We start from the raw sequence: 19362 nt of genomic DNA, 5'->3' as shown, positions 1-19362 counted from the left end.
AAACTCCCCGGAGAGTTTTTATATTTCTGAAGTATCATTTTAATGTCATATTCCTACATGTGTTGATTTCTGAGCAATCTGGTATTTGGCTGTCGTATTTCTAGGATTCCGAACATTCTGACACTTGGCTGTCATATTCCTAGGATTTTCATTTCTGATCATTCTGACGTTTGAGACTGTCGCATATTTCTAGGATTTCAGTTGAAAATAGGCTGATTCTGGAACAGACTTGATATTTCCAATATTGTCAAAAGAATTTAGATCATGTTTTGATTTATTCACCAGTTTCTTGCAAAAGATCATTAGATTTTGTTTCCGGTAATTCTTGATATTCGTTATTCCAGACAGTATCTGGCATTATAGTTCAGATGGTTGAACCTTACATAGTAAACTAGTTCCAAATTACACAGATTATTTCTGGTTGTTGTAATACTAACAAATGAATTAGACACATGAAGTTATCAGTAGCAACATGTAGAGTATAGGTAAAAGTAACATTTTTTGTTGCTTGCTACTTTTGCCAAGGATTTTCTCACTGTTCATACATGTACATGTATGGATTTCTAAAATCTACTGCAAATGTTGCATGCAAGAGATGATGTTTCTTCTGACCTGTACAGTAAGGAAATCGTGCACATTAAGAATGTTATCCCTAGTTAGGCTTTAGTTATCCATTGATGGTAGAGGGTCCCAGCTAAATCGTTTAGGTGTCCAATCGTTAAAGCTTCATACTATTTGTAGATGTACAAATGTACATGTAGCTTTTGTAGTGAACAGTTTTTAAATAAAGTTCTATAATGAACGGTTTCAAAACCGATATGAAAACAAACTCTGCCACTAAACCTTGCTCTGTGCAACAACCCCATTTCCTCCAATCATGTCTAAAGGCCCTTCCTACTAGATGTATCCTTCATAATGAATAGTTTGACCAAGTTTAAAAAACTGTCCAACACTATGTTCCCCAATCACACCAAACGGACAACGGTCTTCACAATCATGTGCTCTGTCAGTTTAAATCTGCCAAGCTGTTTGCAATGCACATCATTCAGTGTTTGAATGCATTGTACGAATGAATGTCCGCCCATTTCAATGTAGATTTCTTCACCGGGCCACTTCACGCTCACTGCCGATTCACTGTGAATTGGTTCACTGTGCCACCTGTGAGTTCAAAAGTGCAGTGCTTGCCGTGTGTTCACAGCATGTTGCACACCTCACTGAAGTGCTTCACTGCAGCACAGTACCACGATAGTGTTTTAGTACCTGAATCACATTATGTGGACAATTTTGACCTCGGGCAGATTGGCGCTGACATTGAAATCTTTCATTAGCAGCAACATGTGCTGTATGCACTCTATTGTGCTTAGACTGATATTGTTCTCTGCTTCTTATGCAGAGGAATTCCAAAGAAGCTGCAGATACATGTATGTCTAAAAGGACCTTTACCAAATTCAAACAAGTCTGCAGATGAATTTAGCTTAACTGCAGCCAGAACTTCAGTCTAAGAATTAGAAGACTGAATTACAAACTGCCCAATCTGTTTCACTCTATCGAACGTAATCACCTCACCACAAGAGCGCCTAATAGGTCTCTGATGCACAGGAGCACTTGGTGTAAAAAGCTTTACTTGTGAAAAGCAAGTGGCGGATTTAGGTCAGGGCACATGCAGCTTGCGCCTTACTTTTTGTTCCGGAGCAAGATTGTTTGGGGTACCATTGATACTTCTAATCTTACCATCAGATGCGGCCTGGAAAATGCATCTTTGGCACAGATATTTCAAATTTTCTGGGGGGACCCTCTGGTTCCCTGTTTTCAAGACCAGGGCCATCTGGTTGGGGCTGTGCTCCTTTTACAAAATTTCCTGATCCGCCACTGAGAAATGTCTGAAAATTATTGGGATGTCGTAAAATTATCATGGAAATTTATTGAGATGATTACACACTTGAAAGGGTGTGGGAAAAATTAAGGAAACAGTAATTGAATCCTTTCATGATAACCCATCCACTCATCCAGCCATCTGCCCTTTATCAACTGAGTTTGTCAATGGATGATTCCATAAACATGGATGAATTTCACAAAATTTGGCTTTCAGACTCCAAACATTCAAGGAATGATTTAACACTATTTGTTTCAGCATCATACAGTCCCCCCCTGACATCAACTGTCAAATATTCATTCAGGTCACTGTGACCTACATTCACTGATTCGAAACACCTCATCATCCAAAAGCATCCCATTGGATTTCATTTCAATTTATTCACTCCAGTTTTGGTTTTGTTTTATCTTGTCCTAGGATCCCTCCGACCGGATTTGGAATCTGAAGCCTAACTAGAGATAACAAGAACCCGGCCAGAACCGCAACTAACGCAACCTAACGACCCTCCTCCAAGGCCTAGTTAACAAGACCTCGGCTGTCATGAAATAGAAACTCATCGTTGAGTGCTAACGTTTGTTGTGCATGTTGGTTTGGGCGGAATGAAAATGGTTCTGGTTTCTCATCAGCATCAGATTTTTAAAAAGTTACTTACATTCCTTGAAGGCAGTTATGTTGACCAGTAAGAACTTAAAGTTCCAATCACAATAGACATGCAACCTGTGCGAAGGTTGCACAAATGTTTCGGCCATAGTCTACACGTAACCTTTACGTGAGCCGCGTGCAACTGACCGGCTCCTTTTGCTCTGTCTGGTCACTGCATGCAGCTTACGTGGTACCCGTGTGCAGGTTATGACTTTCCAAAAATCACTTTACACAGTCCTCGCATGATGATGAGAAACCAGGAATTTATTCGAAAGGCCTTCTGTCATGTTTACTGTTGACCTCTGGGTTTGGTTTGTGTTCCATATTCAAGCTTCAATCTTTCACAGGGTGCGAGGTGGGTGTGGCTTATTACAACGATTCACAGTCGAGTGCACTGCTTTTAAAACCAGGTGGCGGTGGTCACTCCAAAAGATTAGCAAGATACCGTCCGCACTGAAATTTCTTAGCTAGTCTCTGGAGTAAATTGCGCTGCCTGCAAGTTTTCTTAGCATTGTGTTCGATTCAGTTTCGTCCTTCCTCTGTTGGTTTTGGCATGTGCTTGCTTCATTTTCAGGGATTTCTCCTCATCTGTCTAATGGTGCATCATGAAAAATGGCCGTTCCATATTGGAAACACATTTAAAGGAACCGTCCATGTTTTAAACGATTGTTCTACACTGCCATCGAAAGTGTGCAACATGCTTTATAGGGACTGTCGTACTGCTGGTTCAAGTGTGCAACAGAATTTATAGGTCATACTGCCCTCCCAAGTATCATACAGTCCATTCGAATGGAACCACCCTATTGCCATCCCAAGTGTGCAACAAATTTTGAAGGACCGTCCTACAATCCCACTTATGCAACACGTTTAACAGGGCCTGTCCTAATGGGACTGTCATACATGTCATACTGTCAGCCCAAGTGTGCAACACATTTTAACACTTTCAGCGCCATCCGACGTCATTTTACGTCTTGCAAGTTCACAGGGTTGAGCCATCCGACGTAATATTACGTCGCATTTTTAAATTTCCCGCTTTGTCTTCGAGGCGACTAGCAGCGCAGTATAGGGGAAAATAATTTAACTATACAGCGCTTGAGGTGATAGTACGATGTTCAGCCAATGTGCTATTTATAGCCAAGATCGTCTGCATTCGAATAGGCGCAATGGCGGGTCGAAGATTGATGACGGGGGCAGATGTAGCCGAGAGTATGCCAAAAAGCGGGTATTCGGAAAGACACCAGATATTACTGTTCTATGTGTGGGGTACCATTGTGCAAAATCAAGTGCTTTGCTGACTATCATTCCAAATTAGCATTGTAAAGAGATCTAATAAAGAAGAACCAACACAGAAAATTTCATGTAATTATCTTTATTCCTTCTATTGTTTTCATAATTTTGAAAAAGGGTAAAAAGGGGCGTAACCTTGGCCCCTGGGGGAAGTACGCTAAATATGGCTGGGCGCTGAAAGTGTTAAAGGGACTGCTTCTTCCGTCCAAAGTGTGCAACACGTTTTAAAGGGGCTGTCCTATTTTCGCCCTAGTGTGCAACACATATCTTACTGATTGTGTAAGAACCCGTCCTTTCATATTCTGAAGGCTGTCTTTGCCCTCTGCCTCTGTCATGTCTGTTGTAAAGAACAATTTAACGTGTGCACATCTACAATAAGCCACAGTTTCCGCAACCCGAGACATAATGTCATTATGCTAAGCCTCGTAAAACATTTACTTAGTGATGGACATGTCCATGGTTGTCACATCCTTACCGCCATCTTACTTCCGTCCTAATGGTCATTTGACCGTCTCTGATTACAATCCATCCGCGCTTTTATGAGCGGACATGTTTGCGGTCCATTTGTGGGAAATCAGTTGTGATTGTCTGATTTGTGGGCCATCTTGCTCGACATGCTACTGTAGTCTATTGTAGCCCATTTGTGAGTTTTCAGATTCTTAGAAAATCAGACATCTGGCATGTCCCAATCTCTTTATTCTGTGACAGTGCCACGGTTTTCAGAATCGGGACATGTTGCTGGAGTAAACGAATGGGTACTCACAAGACTGGCTTCATGAGAAATTCATGCGCATTGATTTCTGAAGTAAAATGAAGTCATGAGTCCGTTGGTTGTGTTGTATTCTGAGAATTCGCTCAGCTGCAAACATTTACCACTTGTAGATTGTTAGAGTGTCTCTCTGAAATGCTGTTCAAATACACCTGAGTAGTTGGTGCGGGGTATTTGCCATCTCGAATAAAATCTTGCTGGTGCTTGGCCAAGTATTGATTTCGCTTTAGTTCATTTTGCTCTTGCCCTGGGCAGACCAGTGATTTTTGTTGCTTCAACCTGCAACGTAGCCATGACAGGATGGTTATTGTGTTGGAAACCGACCGCTGATAGTTAAATCACCATTAATCGTCAAGTCGTCATGGCTATGATGCAGGTCACAGGGACAAAATTCGCCTGTTTGCAGAGCACTCTTGGCTTGGTTGAGCAATTAGTTGAGCAATGGAGTTGCTTTTGCTTGCACTATGTACAGGCATACTGTGCTATACATCCAAGGCAAAGAGTCCATTGAACATATTCTTTGTTATGCAGGGTATTTCAATACTACTTGGGCACATTTTCATGACAGCTACACACCAGCAGTGTTGAAATGTGCACTGGTTCTTCAACCTAAATAACTAAGAACGTCAAAATTGGACTGCTTCCTGTCTGTATAGCAGGGTATGCTTGTGACACACTTGTGAACAGTGGCTTGGTTAGGTTTTCTTTCATATGGTTTTTAGCTTTGAGGGAGAGGACTTTTTATGCTTGGATATTTGCATGGTAATGCATTGACGAGGAGTAACTTTTCCGAAGTACGTGATTTTACTACTCCTTATTTTGCAAGGTGTTGCCCTGGCCAAAATGGCATTTGTTCGACTAGATATAGCGGAATGCAGTGTTGACTAGGGCACAACCTTCTGAACTAAGGAGTAGTGTATTGGCAGGAATCTGCTTTAGCACTGACTTGCGTTAAATCAAACCTACTCAAGGCTTGATAGTCAGTTCCGTTGTTGGGTCGCTATCTATCGATGGTAGTACAGCCCCTGATTGACTAAACAAATCTGACTTCAGGTCGCTAAGTCTTTCACATTCTATCATGTCCTAGATAACAACAGCAGATTACTGGCAGTAAGACCTCCTTTCTTTTCTGCTCTGCCTCTCTGTGTGATTGCTTGAATATGGAACAATATCGAACCATGCTAATGTAAAAGTCTCTGAACTCATGGAACATATTTTTTGAAAGTCTATTGAGAGATTGTCCTAATAAAGTTGTTGTGTCCAGTTGTTTCAGAATATATTTAAGTTGAGATGACAAAAATGTGGCCAGCTCTGTCTAACTGAGTAGCATGTTGAATTTCAGCTTCATCAAAATGTGTGAAAGGCACTAAAGTGATGTTTCGCAGCAAATAAGTTGCACATTTTTTGGAGGTTTTCTCAATTTTAAACTTGAAGCAAGGTAGATTCAAAGTCCATGTCTCACTCAATAGATTGTCATTATGTACATGTTCATCGAACTTCATTTGACAAGAGATTTGTGTGAGAAGTCATCCCCTACCAATAACTCTTTAGCAAAATTTTAGCACATGGGCCTCAATTATCCAGAGTTGGTCAAATATTACCCACAGTGTTACATGTATATGCACACGACATTTAAATTGCTCCTAACAACTGGTTACATAAACCCTTGAAGGTGACATGTATATGTTTCGTCCTCTGAAAATGGTGATATTATAAATTGAAGAAGTCAATTGTATTTTGAAATATAAAGTATAATATACTGCTGAAAAGATATCTTCATTTTGTTTTAGGCCTCGTAATCTTGTATTGTCTTATTTCTGTCCACTTGTTTCATTCTAAACATAATGCAACTCGGAAGTAAAAAATCTCTGTTTGTTTCTCATATTCTAGTCAACATGACTTATATTGGTTCGAAGAATTTTCTCAAGCAAGTTTTAAATGTTTATAAGTTATTCATTCACTTAACTGGTTAAACTCGTTTCCTCTTCACACATTTTAGTTGTGTTTATTTCTGAATGGTCACTTTTTGAGCCTTTAATTTGTTAGCATCACGACTTCTAAAATATCTGTGTCAATTTAAAAATGTTTCTTTAGGCATACATCGACTCGTATTTTGTGCACTGCAGTTACAATGTATCCAGTTTCACGAAGCCATTTTTGGCATAATTTCTGGGAAGTAATGCTGATTTCAATATATTTTGATTGCACACATGCACTTGTTTGAAAATGGTTACACTCTGAATATATATACATGTATGATATGGTGCAAACTGCCAAATATTCATGTCTCTTTGTTAAGCTGTCATGCTTGCATAAAACCCCCAGTGGCAAAGTTAGAAAATACTGTGACCTGTCTTGTCAATGCACTTGTTGTTTGTGCAGTCAAGTGAGACCAGTCGCTGGGTCAATATCATGTTTCAGTTTGATGGTTGGGTGTTTGTGTTTTCTAACCTTGCCGATGGGGTTTTATGTGTGCATGTCAGCTTTAAACTTCACTGCCTGGTAACACCTGTAAACTAAACACCACAAATGTCACTTAAACCTTCCAGGGTCTTCAACTTGACTTCATACATACATCTCAAGGTCATTCAGCTGTCTCTACATAGGTTCAAGGCCACATTGGCCTATAACATGTGTAATCATTGTGTTCATTGCTCTGGCAGACATGTACGTGTACATGTTGTCTTAGAATTTTTTATCTCTTATGGAATTGACAGACATGTTGTCGTATAATTTCTCACTCTTTGATATGGAATCCAGTACATATCGACAGGAAACTAGTGTTCTGCAGTGTGATCATATATCCTTCCTATTGTATATTTTCCCAAGGGTGAAACTAGACTTTTAGTGTGATACCTTGTGGTAGTTGCAGTAACCATGCTCTAATCTGAAGACAAAACTAAGTACAGTAGGACCTCTCTATAAGAACAGTAAATCACAAATTTGGTTGTTTTAATAAATTCTGTAATTAGGTTGAATGCTTTTGGTGTGTGATGCGTAGGATATGTTTAATATGCTCAATAAATGAATGTCCAATAAATTATAATTAATTACATATCAGCTTATAAATAATGTCTTGCTTAATTCATGTGATTGAAATATAGGTTGCATCAAAAATAAATAAAGACTAAGAAAAAAGACTTGTCTTTATTTGTTCTTGGTTTTAGAACAATGTCTTTGATCAACGATGATGTTGCTACATTGATCATGTTGATAATGAAAGATTATAATAATGAAAGGGTAATGTATTTTGTATTATAAGAAATTAATGAATTAAAAAAATGAATGAATTGTAAATAAAATTAGTTTTATTTCAACTGTTTATTGTGCGTTAAATGGTGATAAAGGTACTTAATGATGATTTATATTGTGTTCTTTTAGGATGTTTAAATATTTGAACAAATTTATAGTTGCTTGTATATATAAAGATGATTTAATAAAGTTCACTGTTTTGATAAAATACATATTCATAGCATTCTTGAAATGTTTATCTTTAAAATCTGATGGTGAAAGTTACATGACATTGGTGGTTCAACATAGGCCTATTTTTAGGTGGTGTCAGAATTCATACATGTTGCTCATAAAATGACAACTGTCGAATCAAAGAATTCAGTATAGTCTAATAAATCTTGTTTTGTTTAAAAAGTATTACATTTATTGCTTATAGAAGGTTTGGAATTAGGATGTGAGTTAGAATTATGTATCATTGTTTGAAAAGTATTTAGATTATCAAAAGTATTTTGTAGATGAAATGGTATAGGGTGCCCTTGATCATTAAGAACAGCATTCCGAGCTTTCTTTTCATCTATTGCTGATTTTCCTTGCTCCTCCCATGCCAGAGTAGTCAAGTATACTGCCTTTGAAATCAGCCAACTCATATCTTTAACAATATTTAATGTTCCTTGGGCGATATCAGGAGGTGATAAATCAAGTGATATCTAACGCTTTTCATTAATTAACCCTTTAGCCATATCAACAAATTTGTTGCTTCTTGCGTCTGTCAGATTAGAGCATGGTATCAACAAACCTTACGCAAACATGACAAAGATATATTCTCAGTTCGACAATATATACATGTGCCAAGCTGATACTTTAAACTGCCAAATTTTTCGCAAGCATTTGATATTTGCAGATTTCATCATAATATCATGTCACATAAGTATTAAAAAATCATGAAAATGTTTTTCTTATTCGGAAACAGGAAAGACATTGGTATTAAATCCGCCTAAAGATTTTTGAAAATGAGATTTTTATCAGACATTTTTGTGAATTGCAACAAGAGGCCCAAGGGCCTGGTGCTCAGCTGAAATTTTGTCTAATCAAGCCTGAGATACATGTAATGTAATGTATGATGGAAAGATGGTGGCCAAACTTTGAGTCTGAGTGGAACTGGCCCAAAGGCAATCTCAACTGAGGCATTCCAGTGTGACAGTAACATGACAAAGGCTTATTGCACTACATGGAACTGTAACATTGCTTGAGTTAGCTAAAGCACAGGCAATATCTTGCCTAAATCTTGAGAAATAAGAAAAAATTTGCAGTTTACAGTTAGGCCAACTACATTTCTCACCATAAGTTTCTTGCCATTCACCGTCTGCCCTCTTCTACGTAGTGTGTTACTTTAAGAATGCATTTATTGAAGACAAGTTCTAAAAGTTTAGGCTAGCACCTTATGGAACATAACATCATCCATCTGGATCTCGGTGTCTTGATATTTTGACATACATAACAAGATAAAAATGATTAGTGATGAAGTGTTAAATGAACTCAATGAGTGTCAACTTTTCGCTTCTGCACCTTTGTACTACTGGCCTGCGGTATTCCGTACTGCCAGATTTCCCCCGATTTCTATTGTTCACCCCAGTCCCTATAAGTTTTCTGTTGGTTACACCTGAAAAAAACAAGATGTCAGCGCTGCGCTCAATTCCATGCAGACCTCATCCCTAAGATTGTGGTATGCTAGCTTGTTTCCTAAGCTACCGTAAGTTGGGATCCAGGCTGCCCGGTCTATACCAGGGGTACGGTAGACTTCAAAAACCCTGCGGAAACGAAAGAGTTAAGAGAACTGATGAGAACTAGGTAGATGATGTCATGATCCTATTCCTCATCAGACATGTGAGGTGCTGCCATCAACGAATATTCTCTGATATTCTTTGTATTTTCTGTTGAGGTTGTTTGACAAGACCAGTCCAAATAAACTATGCAGTATGCTCACATAAGTTTTGAAATTGTTTTCTCTGTAACTATAGTGCCGTCGAATCATGTGGCGAATGCTCATTTCAATCCTAGCAGCAATTCACTAGTATTAGAGGTAGATGAATACTGCCACTAATCAAATGCTAATCCCAATGATTAGCAGTATCACAGACTTACTTATGCCTTATTGATGCATAGGTCATCTACGCACTTCCGAAGTTCTGCAATCACTGCCTGTTCTTTGCCACCTTTTCCACTTCCTGCCAACTATTCCCATCAGTCTCGCATCTGCCATGGTGTCTCGTGGCCAGGGCTTCTTTGGCCTTCCCCCCTTTGTTTTCCCTTGTGGATTCCGAGTCGAGGCTTGCCTAGTTATGCTTGAGTTGGGCTTCCTTAGAGTGTGGCTGATCCACCTCCATCCTGAGGTTGCAAGATAGCCCAGGGTTAAAGTGCAATGTCGGTTGACAAAATCTACTGCTGTTGATATCAGGCTATAAACCCAAAACTTTAACTTTAATGCCAGGGCAAATAAATAACCTACAGGAGGGGTAAAAGTGTAACCCATTTCGTAATTCATCTGCAAAATCCCCAAAGAGATAGAGCACTTGATTGATGATGATTACTATAAAGAATTTGCTTCCTACAAAAGCCATTAGCACGCCTGGCCACTCTGACTCTTCCAAATCAAATCGCCTTTGACTGACCACTTTGTTGAGAGCTCTTCGTGGAGCTAATACCATCACACCAAGCAGCTCAGGCCAATTATTTGGACTAATGGGATTTCATCCCGACTCAGAAAGCCGAGAGAGACATTACAAGTGTCTTGAGAGGCTTTCTTGAGACGTTGACACTGCTGCTGCACATCACAGAGGTTTTCACTGGATGAAATGACTTCTGTCCGAATAGATTAGTTATAAATGTGGAGAAATCTTTCATATCGTTCCTATTTCTAAAGTTCCGTTTGGAATTTTATCAAACCTTTCCCTCAGATGAATCCCTACATCCTGTTCCCATTCATTAATCCATTCAAAACTACGAGTTGCATCTTTTCTATGAGTTGCATAACCCCCTCCCCTTCGGATGAGTAAAAGCTCATTCTTAAATCATGCACACCTCCAGGGTGGACCTATCCTCCTATAGCAGGTCTTTTTATGGTTTCTAAAATGCACTCACACTTTATGTAAATTCAATTGAGCATATTTTGGGAAAGATACAGAGGTCTACTGTGGAAGGATTGGCCGCAGGGTGACAGATAGAGATTTGCTGATGCCCATCAGTAGAGGGATTTTCCAGACAAGCAGAGGATCAACCATCCTCCCTCGGCGGGTCTTTGCAATGCATCATTCCTAAAAGACACTAGCAACCATCCAAAAGCTTGCAATTGGAGGATGGGATCAGTTAATCAAAGTGTCATCAAAGACCTGGTTAGATATCGGTGAACCATCTCCCATTGCTGACAAGGTCGATATATCTTCAACATATCTGTGGGTCCTGGTGAGAGTTCAGGTCAGATAGATCCATCCACAGGTTGGCTTCAATATCTTCTAACATCAAACAAAGAATGAGCAACAGATGCTGCAATCAGCCCTGACCTAGCTGTTACCGCATTAACCTTTTCATCCAGATTGACAGCAGAACAGCTTAACAATTTCATATCAATCTAATCAAATGTATTTTCTGCAGTTGTGCTGCAGTACATAATGTATTGAAATTATCAAATACATTGAAAAAAATAACATCAGCTGCTGTCAACGGTCTAGACAATAGATATGATTGGCACCCTCGACTTCTAGGTTACTAAATCCAGAGTAACAAATGGCACTGCCAGCTGTTTTCCACACTATATTGCTGTTATTGTACTGTGGCTGTAACTGTACCACTCTACCTTACATGAAGAGGACTTGTATCTAGATGAAATGTATAATAATGAAGGCCTATATACGCTGTATTGGGCTTGCATGCAAAAAGGGGAACAGGACACATGTGTTCGTAGAGTGTCATTTGTTTATCAGTTTAAAATATTGTCTTAAATGCACTATGATTGCAACATAGGTCTCTTAAATACTACATGTAGCTTTCAGCATCTGTTGATAGGGATACATGATGGATATCATCAAAAATGTGTCTTATACCTTTTGGCTCACACAACTAAAAATGTAAATTTGTTGGTGTGAAATTATCAGTTTGTTTGGCCTCATCTCATATCGATATATTCAGGGATGTCCCCAAACTCAAAATGTACCAACATTTTTCGATAGATAGGAGATTGGAGATATTAAGAATATACCGCTAATGGAAATATAAATTTTGGTGGTGAAGAATTATGTTTTCAACATTGCTACAAATGGATACATTCATGGACTGCATGTGCCCAACTCAAAATTGACCAGAGAACTTCCTCGACAGATTGGGGTACATCATTGGACGTTGTTGATATCACACTGTTTGGGGTGCAGAATTATCCATTCGTTAAGCAACAGTTCATATGGATACATACACCAACCATTGGTATCACCCTAATCAAAATTGGACCAAATATTTACAGTGAATAGTGATGCATTATGGATCTTGCAACTGATAATCCAGATTTTGGTGTGCAGAAGTATCAATTTGTTGGCATCGCTTCATATGGATCGTGGACATTACGAAACTGAAAGCTGTCCAAAGATCTATTGACAGTACATATTTCTGATTTATTCATGGATGCACATAGATTATTTATGGGTTTACAGTGGCTTTGTAACCTGCTTGCTCAAAATATTTATCTACACTTTAGAACAGACAGTGTCTTTACATCATTGTATTGTAATGGTACTGATCCCTTCAATGTAATGTCATCATAGAGCGTTTCTTATAATCAAAGGACAATATATGCTGCTGTCGTCTACCGCTAATTAAAACCGACTGAGTAGATTACGTATGCTAATCAGGTGACAGTTATGATGTGTCAGGTGTTTGAGTAACACTAGATACGCAGTACATATCATATAAACAGATTGCGATTGATTGTAAGTGAGACGTGTTCATATGCAAGATGGGGAAGTTTACAAGGCTCTTGTGCTGCAGCAGGACGGATGGCCGGGTTCCTGATGTTCCTGAAAGGTGAGTATTTTGTCATCCAGGCTCCCTGTGGCTTGTAATAGCTAAGGCAGTGGTCAAGGTACACATACATCGGCCCCTGCTCAGGGGTCACCTCTAGTCTGAGCGAACACTTTCTTTCTGTCCATCATCTTTCTGTGGACCAGAAAAATATGAAGTGTCGAAATTTACTGGACACTTTTTCATCATCTTTAAAGGGAAGTTTCTTATCAGGTAGATTTTATCAAATTGATATATCCGGGGACTGTTCAGTGGTAATGTTTATTTCTATTAACTTGGTACAAGTAGATACAATGAGTAATGATGTCATAGGCCTTGAACAGACTATAATCAATATTGTTCCTTTTCACTCAATAATCGAGAGAGGCCTTAACAAAGCACACTTGGTATGCATGGCACAGGTTGCCTTGGACCAGTTGATTCATTGGCCTGCAGCCTGGTGCAATGCATTCAGTGTTTGACTTGGTAAATTTTATACAAACAGACTTGCAGTAAACTGATACATATGAATTGTAAAACAGTGCATTTGATAGATTGTAGTCTTCGTCCATCTGGCTGGTCACATCCTGAGAGATCGATTCGCAGACAAGTATTATACCTTTGGCTCCAGGCATCTAATCAAGATAAAAACATTGATAAATCAACCAGTAGATCTTGGCCAGTTTGATCTGATAGGGGGTCTTAGAAACTCTGTTTATTAAATTTTAGAGACAGCATTTAGTCCCAGTCAACATTGACATACCCTCCGTTCCTGGTAGGCTATGCTATGGTGCCGCGTAAGCTGTGCGCAACTTATAGGCCTACACCAGTTGCGGGCATAAATCACTGCGAAGGTTTCGCATGTTCTGTGTAACATATGGTAATAATACTGTCAGAAAAGTTGTGCACAGCTTCCGCAAAGGTATGTATGTCACAGTCGGGACCTTTGCACATATGCTTATTACCAAGTATAGGTTTAATCCATAATTGTTATTACCGAGTAACTATGAGAAATAAACAACTAATAACCAAGTTTGTCCAAATACCAGCTTCATGTAAATTGACAAAAATGCAAGACTTTATAGTCTAGTTCATTCAAATGTAGCTTTATTTTTTAGAAGCATTCATAATGTTCATTGCTTCCTTTTCTGACAGAATCGTGATTTTCAACGGCATCTTAAAAACTGTTAATGATAGAAAATTGATTTAAATTGCATGATTCGAGACTTCGGTGCAATTCCTCGAAACTGCTGAAAGCTGCATTGTCTCAAGTGATACATGTATAGGTGAAGTTAGTTCTGATCAGTACAGTATCTCAAGTGATAGTGATGTGTTTGCGAGTTGATTGGGATGGCTTATGGCTATTGAAAATCTGTCCAACTGTGATTTTGACTTTAGATATTTAATTACTGTTCTTGGTTTTGCATGGTCCGGACTAGTTTTTTGTCCCAGTTTTTGTTAATCGTCCCTGTAGTGACTAACATTATGGCAATCGTATGTGTGATAAAACTCATGTATCAGTGGTGCCCTTCTCTGTCTTTTTTGGATGCATGGTCATCAATAGTCGGTTTATTGACCATTTTGCTTCAAATATCTTTATTTCATTTGGACATTGACTTGAGACCATTTTTTGATAAAACATTACAAAACATGTTTCTTATGTAAGAGAGAGTACACAAGAGAAAGTCAACAAAAAATTGTAGTTTTCTATGAATCACTCAATTGATAGACCACCGTGAAGGCAAATGCCTATTTAGGTCAATATTTTTGTTCAATATTATATTGGCTTTAGTTTCAAACTTTGATATTCAGACTCGCACACAAATAAGACAATACATCTTCATGCAATCATTATATACACAGTCCGTATCTGCATACATTTCTTATTTGATTTTTCTTACACACCTCATATATATACATCAAGAACTATTGAAGACTAATCTTTATGTATTCTTGATTAGATGGATTCCCTATATTCCATTCCATTTCGTCCTAAGAAGAGTTAAAACAGAGTCATGAATACGTTGTACCAGTAGACCTTTTATTAGCGCTCCTCAAACGAGCACTTTCTATTCCTGTGACCTGCAACGTAACCATGGCAACATAACAATTGCGTTTGGAAAGTAGCCAGCAATTAACTAATTTGCAACCAATTGTCATGTTGTCTTCGCAGCAACAGAAATCACTCTTTTGTGGAGTGCTTGAGGTTACTCAATGTTACAAATTACAAATTACAAATTTACATTCACAACATTGCGAGAATTTAAAAGATTTGCATACATGTACATTACATAACACGTTTCGTGCATTCATTCATTTCAATTTCAACTATCACTTTGGTGAGTAGGCTTTCCAACTTGCTGTGTCAGACCTCAATAAATATGGCACGCCATATAGCTGTGGAAATGTATGTTCATGAGCCAGGGTCAGTCCACTTCCAAACTGAGAAAAGTAGTCTACTTGCTACTGTATACTCTATCAGGAATGAACATAGTTCCCTCAGCAATGTGGCAAGTCATCGAATTTTCCTGTATGCCGCAGCAAGTTGGAAAACTGTCACCTTATCGCATCCTCTCCTTCCATTCATTACATAATATCCATGCAGCATTTTCTTTTTCTAACGTTTCCAATTTGCCATTATTTGCGTACAGGATTTATCCGAAATATTATCGGTAAGCAAACTTTGCAGTATGATTTCATGATTTGTATGTGGTATTCGTTTATTTTTTATCGACTTTACCCTTCACTTCGCATATTTCAGCTATCTATGATCATTTTACGATTTGTTACTCTCCTCTAGTCTCTCTCTCTCTAAGTCACTCCCATCATGCACCATCTATACAGGGTGTTTTTTAAAAAGTGCAACAATTTTGATGCTACTTTTCAATTGTTGGCAGTGTTTTGCTTTGGAAAGGGAAACGGTTGTTGGTTAGGTTTAGGCCTTAAGGTAAAGTGGTACAATTATAGTTTTGTTACAGTTATAGCCCCAACAGTATAGGAAGTAGCTGGCAGTACGCAACTTAATGCACACAGGGGCTTGTAATTGTTCCAGAGATGTAATTGTACCACCCACCTTACATTTAGCTTTGCTTTTAGGAAGTTTTTGTCTCCCAAAAGTGATATTCTGATAATCAGGGGCTGTTAGGAGGACCGTTAATAGTGGGTCACAAATTTTAAGTGTAAAAGATTTAAAATAACTGGTGTTACATGTGCCATATTCTGTTTTTCAAAAAAATGGAATTCAAGTCATCGTGTTGAAGCTCATTGCCCAGTGTTACTTCCTGACAATAGTTAAATTCTTGAAAGTTTCTCTAATGATTACCCTCTTGGTTTCTTGCATGGAATGCCCAGCCGACCAACCTCTACACCACACCACAATCCCCAATCTATCTTTGGAATGACTGGACAATTCACTGCCACTTTGCCCAAAAAGGTCCTCAACCTCGTTTTGATTGACGAAATAAGATGCATTGATCATCCAAGCAAAAAAGTGGTGGTGAATTCTTCAGTCACGCTCTGTCTTCTTGCCACGATCACTTCCTGTCCGAAAAAAATAGAAATTGCGCTGTTAAGTTCCTGATAAAGGGTGTCACAAAAAATAGGTGCATTGAACAATTTCTGCCAAAAAAGGATTTGCAACTCATTAAAATGAATTGCAAATCCTTTTTTGGCAGAAATTGCATGACTAATTTCTGGATTAAAAATTTGCCTTCAAAATGTACAAAACTATGATACATTCAGTTTGAATTTTGGTGCTGTCATTAGGTTTCTGGTAGAGCTGGCGTCGTAGGCCAATTTTGCCCCAGCTACCCTCAGGATTCGGTATACTCCCCTACCCAGCCAACTGTGCTGCCCCAAACCTTATCATTAGAAATATATAAAAAAGTATTGTTAAAGTATGTCATTATTGGATTCAACAACCAATCAGTGTACCTTGTAAACTTAATCTTCTAAAAATCTTTCCCGAACCTTGAGGTTTTATATTTTTCTGATATATCTATATTGTAAAGTGCCTTATCAGGCTCTTGTGTTTAACTCTAATTTTGAAATGAAAGCTTCATTCTGACTTACTCTATCAAAGCCTCAATGACTTTACATTTTAGTAGTGCATTTTCATTTTCTCTTTTTTTGCTCACCTCTTAGCAGAGGTGAGCTTATCCCATACCGTGGCGTCCGTCGTCCGTCGTCGTCGTCGTCGTCGTCGTCGTCGTCGTCGTCGTCGTCGTCCGTCGTCCGTTTCGTAACTGTTAGAGCTATTGAGTTGAAACTTGGTACACATGTACCCTTATGTAATGACACCTTGGAGACCAAGTTTCGGTCCGATTCGTTTCATGGTTTGGCCACCAGGGGGCCAAACGTTAAAAGTGAAAATATGCACTATCTCCCTTAATAGTAGTCGGGAAATTTTGAAAAAAATATGGTAGGTACTTCTAGCAAAGGTGCATTATATATCCTCCGGGTTTTTGATTTGACCTCCTTTTCAAGGTCACAGAGGTCAAATGGTGTAAATTGGCCGTTAGGATGTAACGATGGCACGTTTCTAAACTGCAATGACTATTGATACCAAATTTGGTACACATTTACCCCTTAGTCAGGTGATCTCAGGGACCGAAGTTTGGTCCAATATGATTCACCACTTGACCACCAGGGGGCAAAATCCAAAAACCTTAAAAATGTGATTATTCCTTAACTTCTTGCCCGATTGCCACCAATTTGATATCATGGGTACATCTAACCACCATACAGTATATGTCACACAGGTTTTTAATTTGACCTTCTTGTCAAGGTCACAGAGGTCAAATGGCGTAAATTCGCTGTCAGGCCGTAACTATGGCACGTTTCTTAACTGCAATGACTATTGATCACAAATTAAGTACACATGTACCCCTTGGTCAGGTGATCTTAGGTACCGAAGTTTGGTGCGATCTGATTTGCCGTTTGGCCTCCAGGGAGGGGGCCAAATCCTAAATTCTTCAAAATGCCATTATTCCTTGTAATGACTTGCCCGATTGGCACCAATTTTATATCATAGGTACATCTAATTCTAACAACCATTCAATGTGTCACCCGGGTCTTCTTTGATTTGACCTACTTTTCAAGGTCACAAGAGGTCGAATGTACTGTAAATTGGCCATTTTGGGGAAATTGTAATTGCTTGGACCTACATCAAACCTAACACTACATGACACAATACCATGCTCTTTATCCATCTTTCCTCCACATGAGGTGAGCACAATGGCCCTGGCCATTTCATTTCATATGCTTCTTACACTTTTCACTCATGCTTGATATCATTTTATCAAACCATCAAACACCATCTTTCCAACCCCACAAAACTATGGCCCTTCAAGTGATTCTCTTCTTTCCTTAATGTGTTTTACGCCTATTCGGGGACTCGGCGAGGTGGGAAATAACCCTGGGAGAGGTTGTTGTTGATTCTACCATGAGAGCGGTGGGATGACAAGGATTGAATTTTTCATCTTTTTACACCCCTACTTTCTCACACACATCAAATGTCTCAATTATTTTGATAAATGTTGAAAAATAGTTTCTATGAATATGCACAACTCCAAGCATCTTGTTCCAATCACCTTATAACCGAATCAAGCACCGAAACTTTGATTTTTACACTATGTATTAATCGCTGACTTACCATGTGGTAGCCTATTTCCAGCTATACTCGGTGAGACTCTGCTCACTGAACTTGAGGCTGCTGGTTCTCATACTTCGGCAGGACCATTGTTCCGTCCTAAGGAGAGGCTCGGGTAGGGTGGATGGGGGACACTTCTTACTCAAGTACTGAAGCGTTTTTTGTATGAAATGCACAAGTTTGGCATAATGCGAGGGTGAGCCAATGAATGCTGAATTTTATTTTCAGGAGTGACTACTTCCATTCTTTGTTCTATTTAGCCCTATCATGTCTGTCATGTCTGGTAAATTTGTCATCAGTATTTTGCAGTAGTGGTTTTGCATTGCAGTGAAATTCTCATTTTGGTAAATTTATGAAGTTGTCCCAAGGGCAAACCACACTCCTGCAGCAGTGTATGGGTGCATCCCGCAAACAAGTGTTTTTTGTTGTTTTGACCTGCATTCATAGCCACAAAAATCTCTTGTTTCATGTGTTTGCGGTGGTCCTTGCCAGTACCTGCAACAAGAATTGGTGATCACTATAAAATGCGGTCAATATCAAACCCAGTGACTTATTGTTCATCGCGGTGATAACTATTGCAGGTCGAAGCAACAAAATTCCTTGCTTGAAGGGAGATTAAATTACTTGGTAACTTATTGATCGAGAGCTATTTGGTTTTTTCGTTTAAATTGTCCCCTTCCTGCTCGTTGTCATCTGTCCAGTCAAGATGTTGTCACCTTGTAATTTCATATTTCAGGTCGAGTATAAAATGTTGGTTTATTAACATTGTAAAAGGGAATTTGGTGTCAGTCACTGGTTTCCCGAAACTTTGATATAAAACAAAGATATGCATGTCAGATTCTGTGTGTTTGTATGTCCTGTCCCATG

General features: G+C 38.9%; 1 protein-coding gene across 24 annotated transcripts in view; it reads left to right on the top strand.

The window, feature by feature from the left end:
- LOC135486577 (multiple PDZ domain protein-like) overlaps nucleotides 1-19362 on the top strand; it is a 242447-nt gene that overhangs the window by 153671 nt on the left and 69414 nt on the right. For 23 of the 24 annotated variants that reach the window (XM_064769472.1, XM_064769471.1, XM_064769464.1 and 20 more), the window contains one exon: nucleotides 15497-15517. The exons of the other annotated variant lie outside the window; for it this stretch is intronic. In XM_064769472.1, coding sequence (XP_064625542.1) covers nucleotides 15497-15517 — 21 coding nt within the window. The remainder of the gene's footprint in view (nucleotides 1-15496; nucleotides 15518-19362) is intronic. 24 annotated transcript variants of the gene reach the window in all.

This window comes from Lineus longissimus, chromosome 4, assembly GCF_910592395.1.
Source record: "Lineus longissimus chromosome 4, tnLinLong1.2, whole genome shotgun sequence".
NCBI lineage: Eukaryota > Metazoa > Nemertea > Pilidiophora > Heteronemertea > Lineidae > Lineus > Lineus longissimus.
Note: the sequence above shows the minus strand (reverse complement) of the source record. Positions and strands in the feature narration are given on the sequence as shown.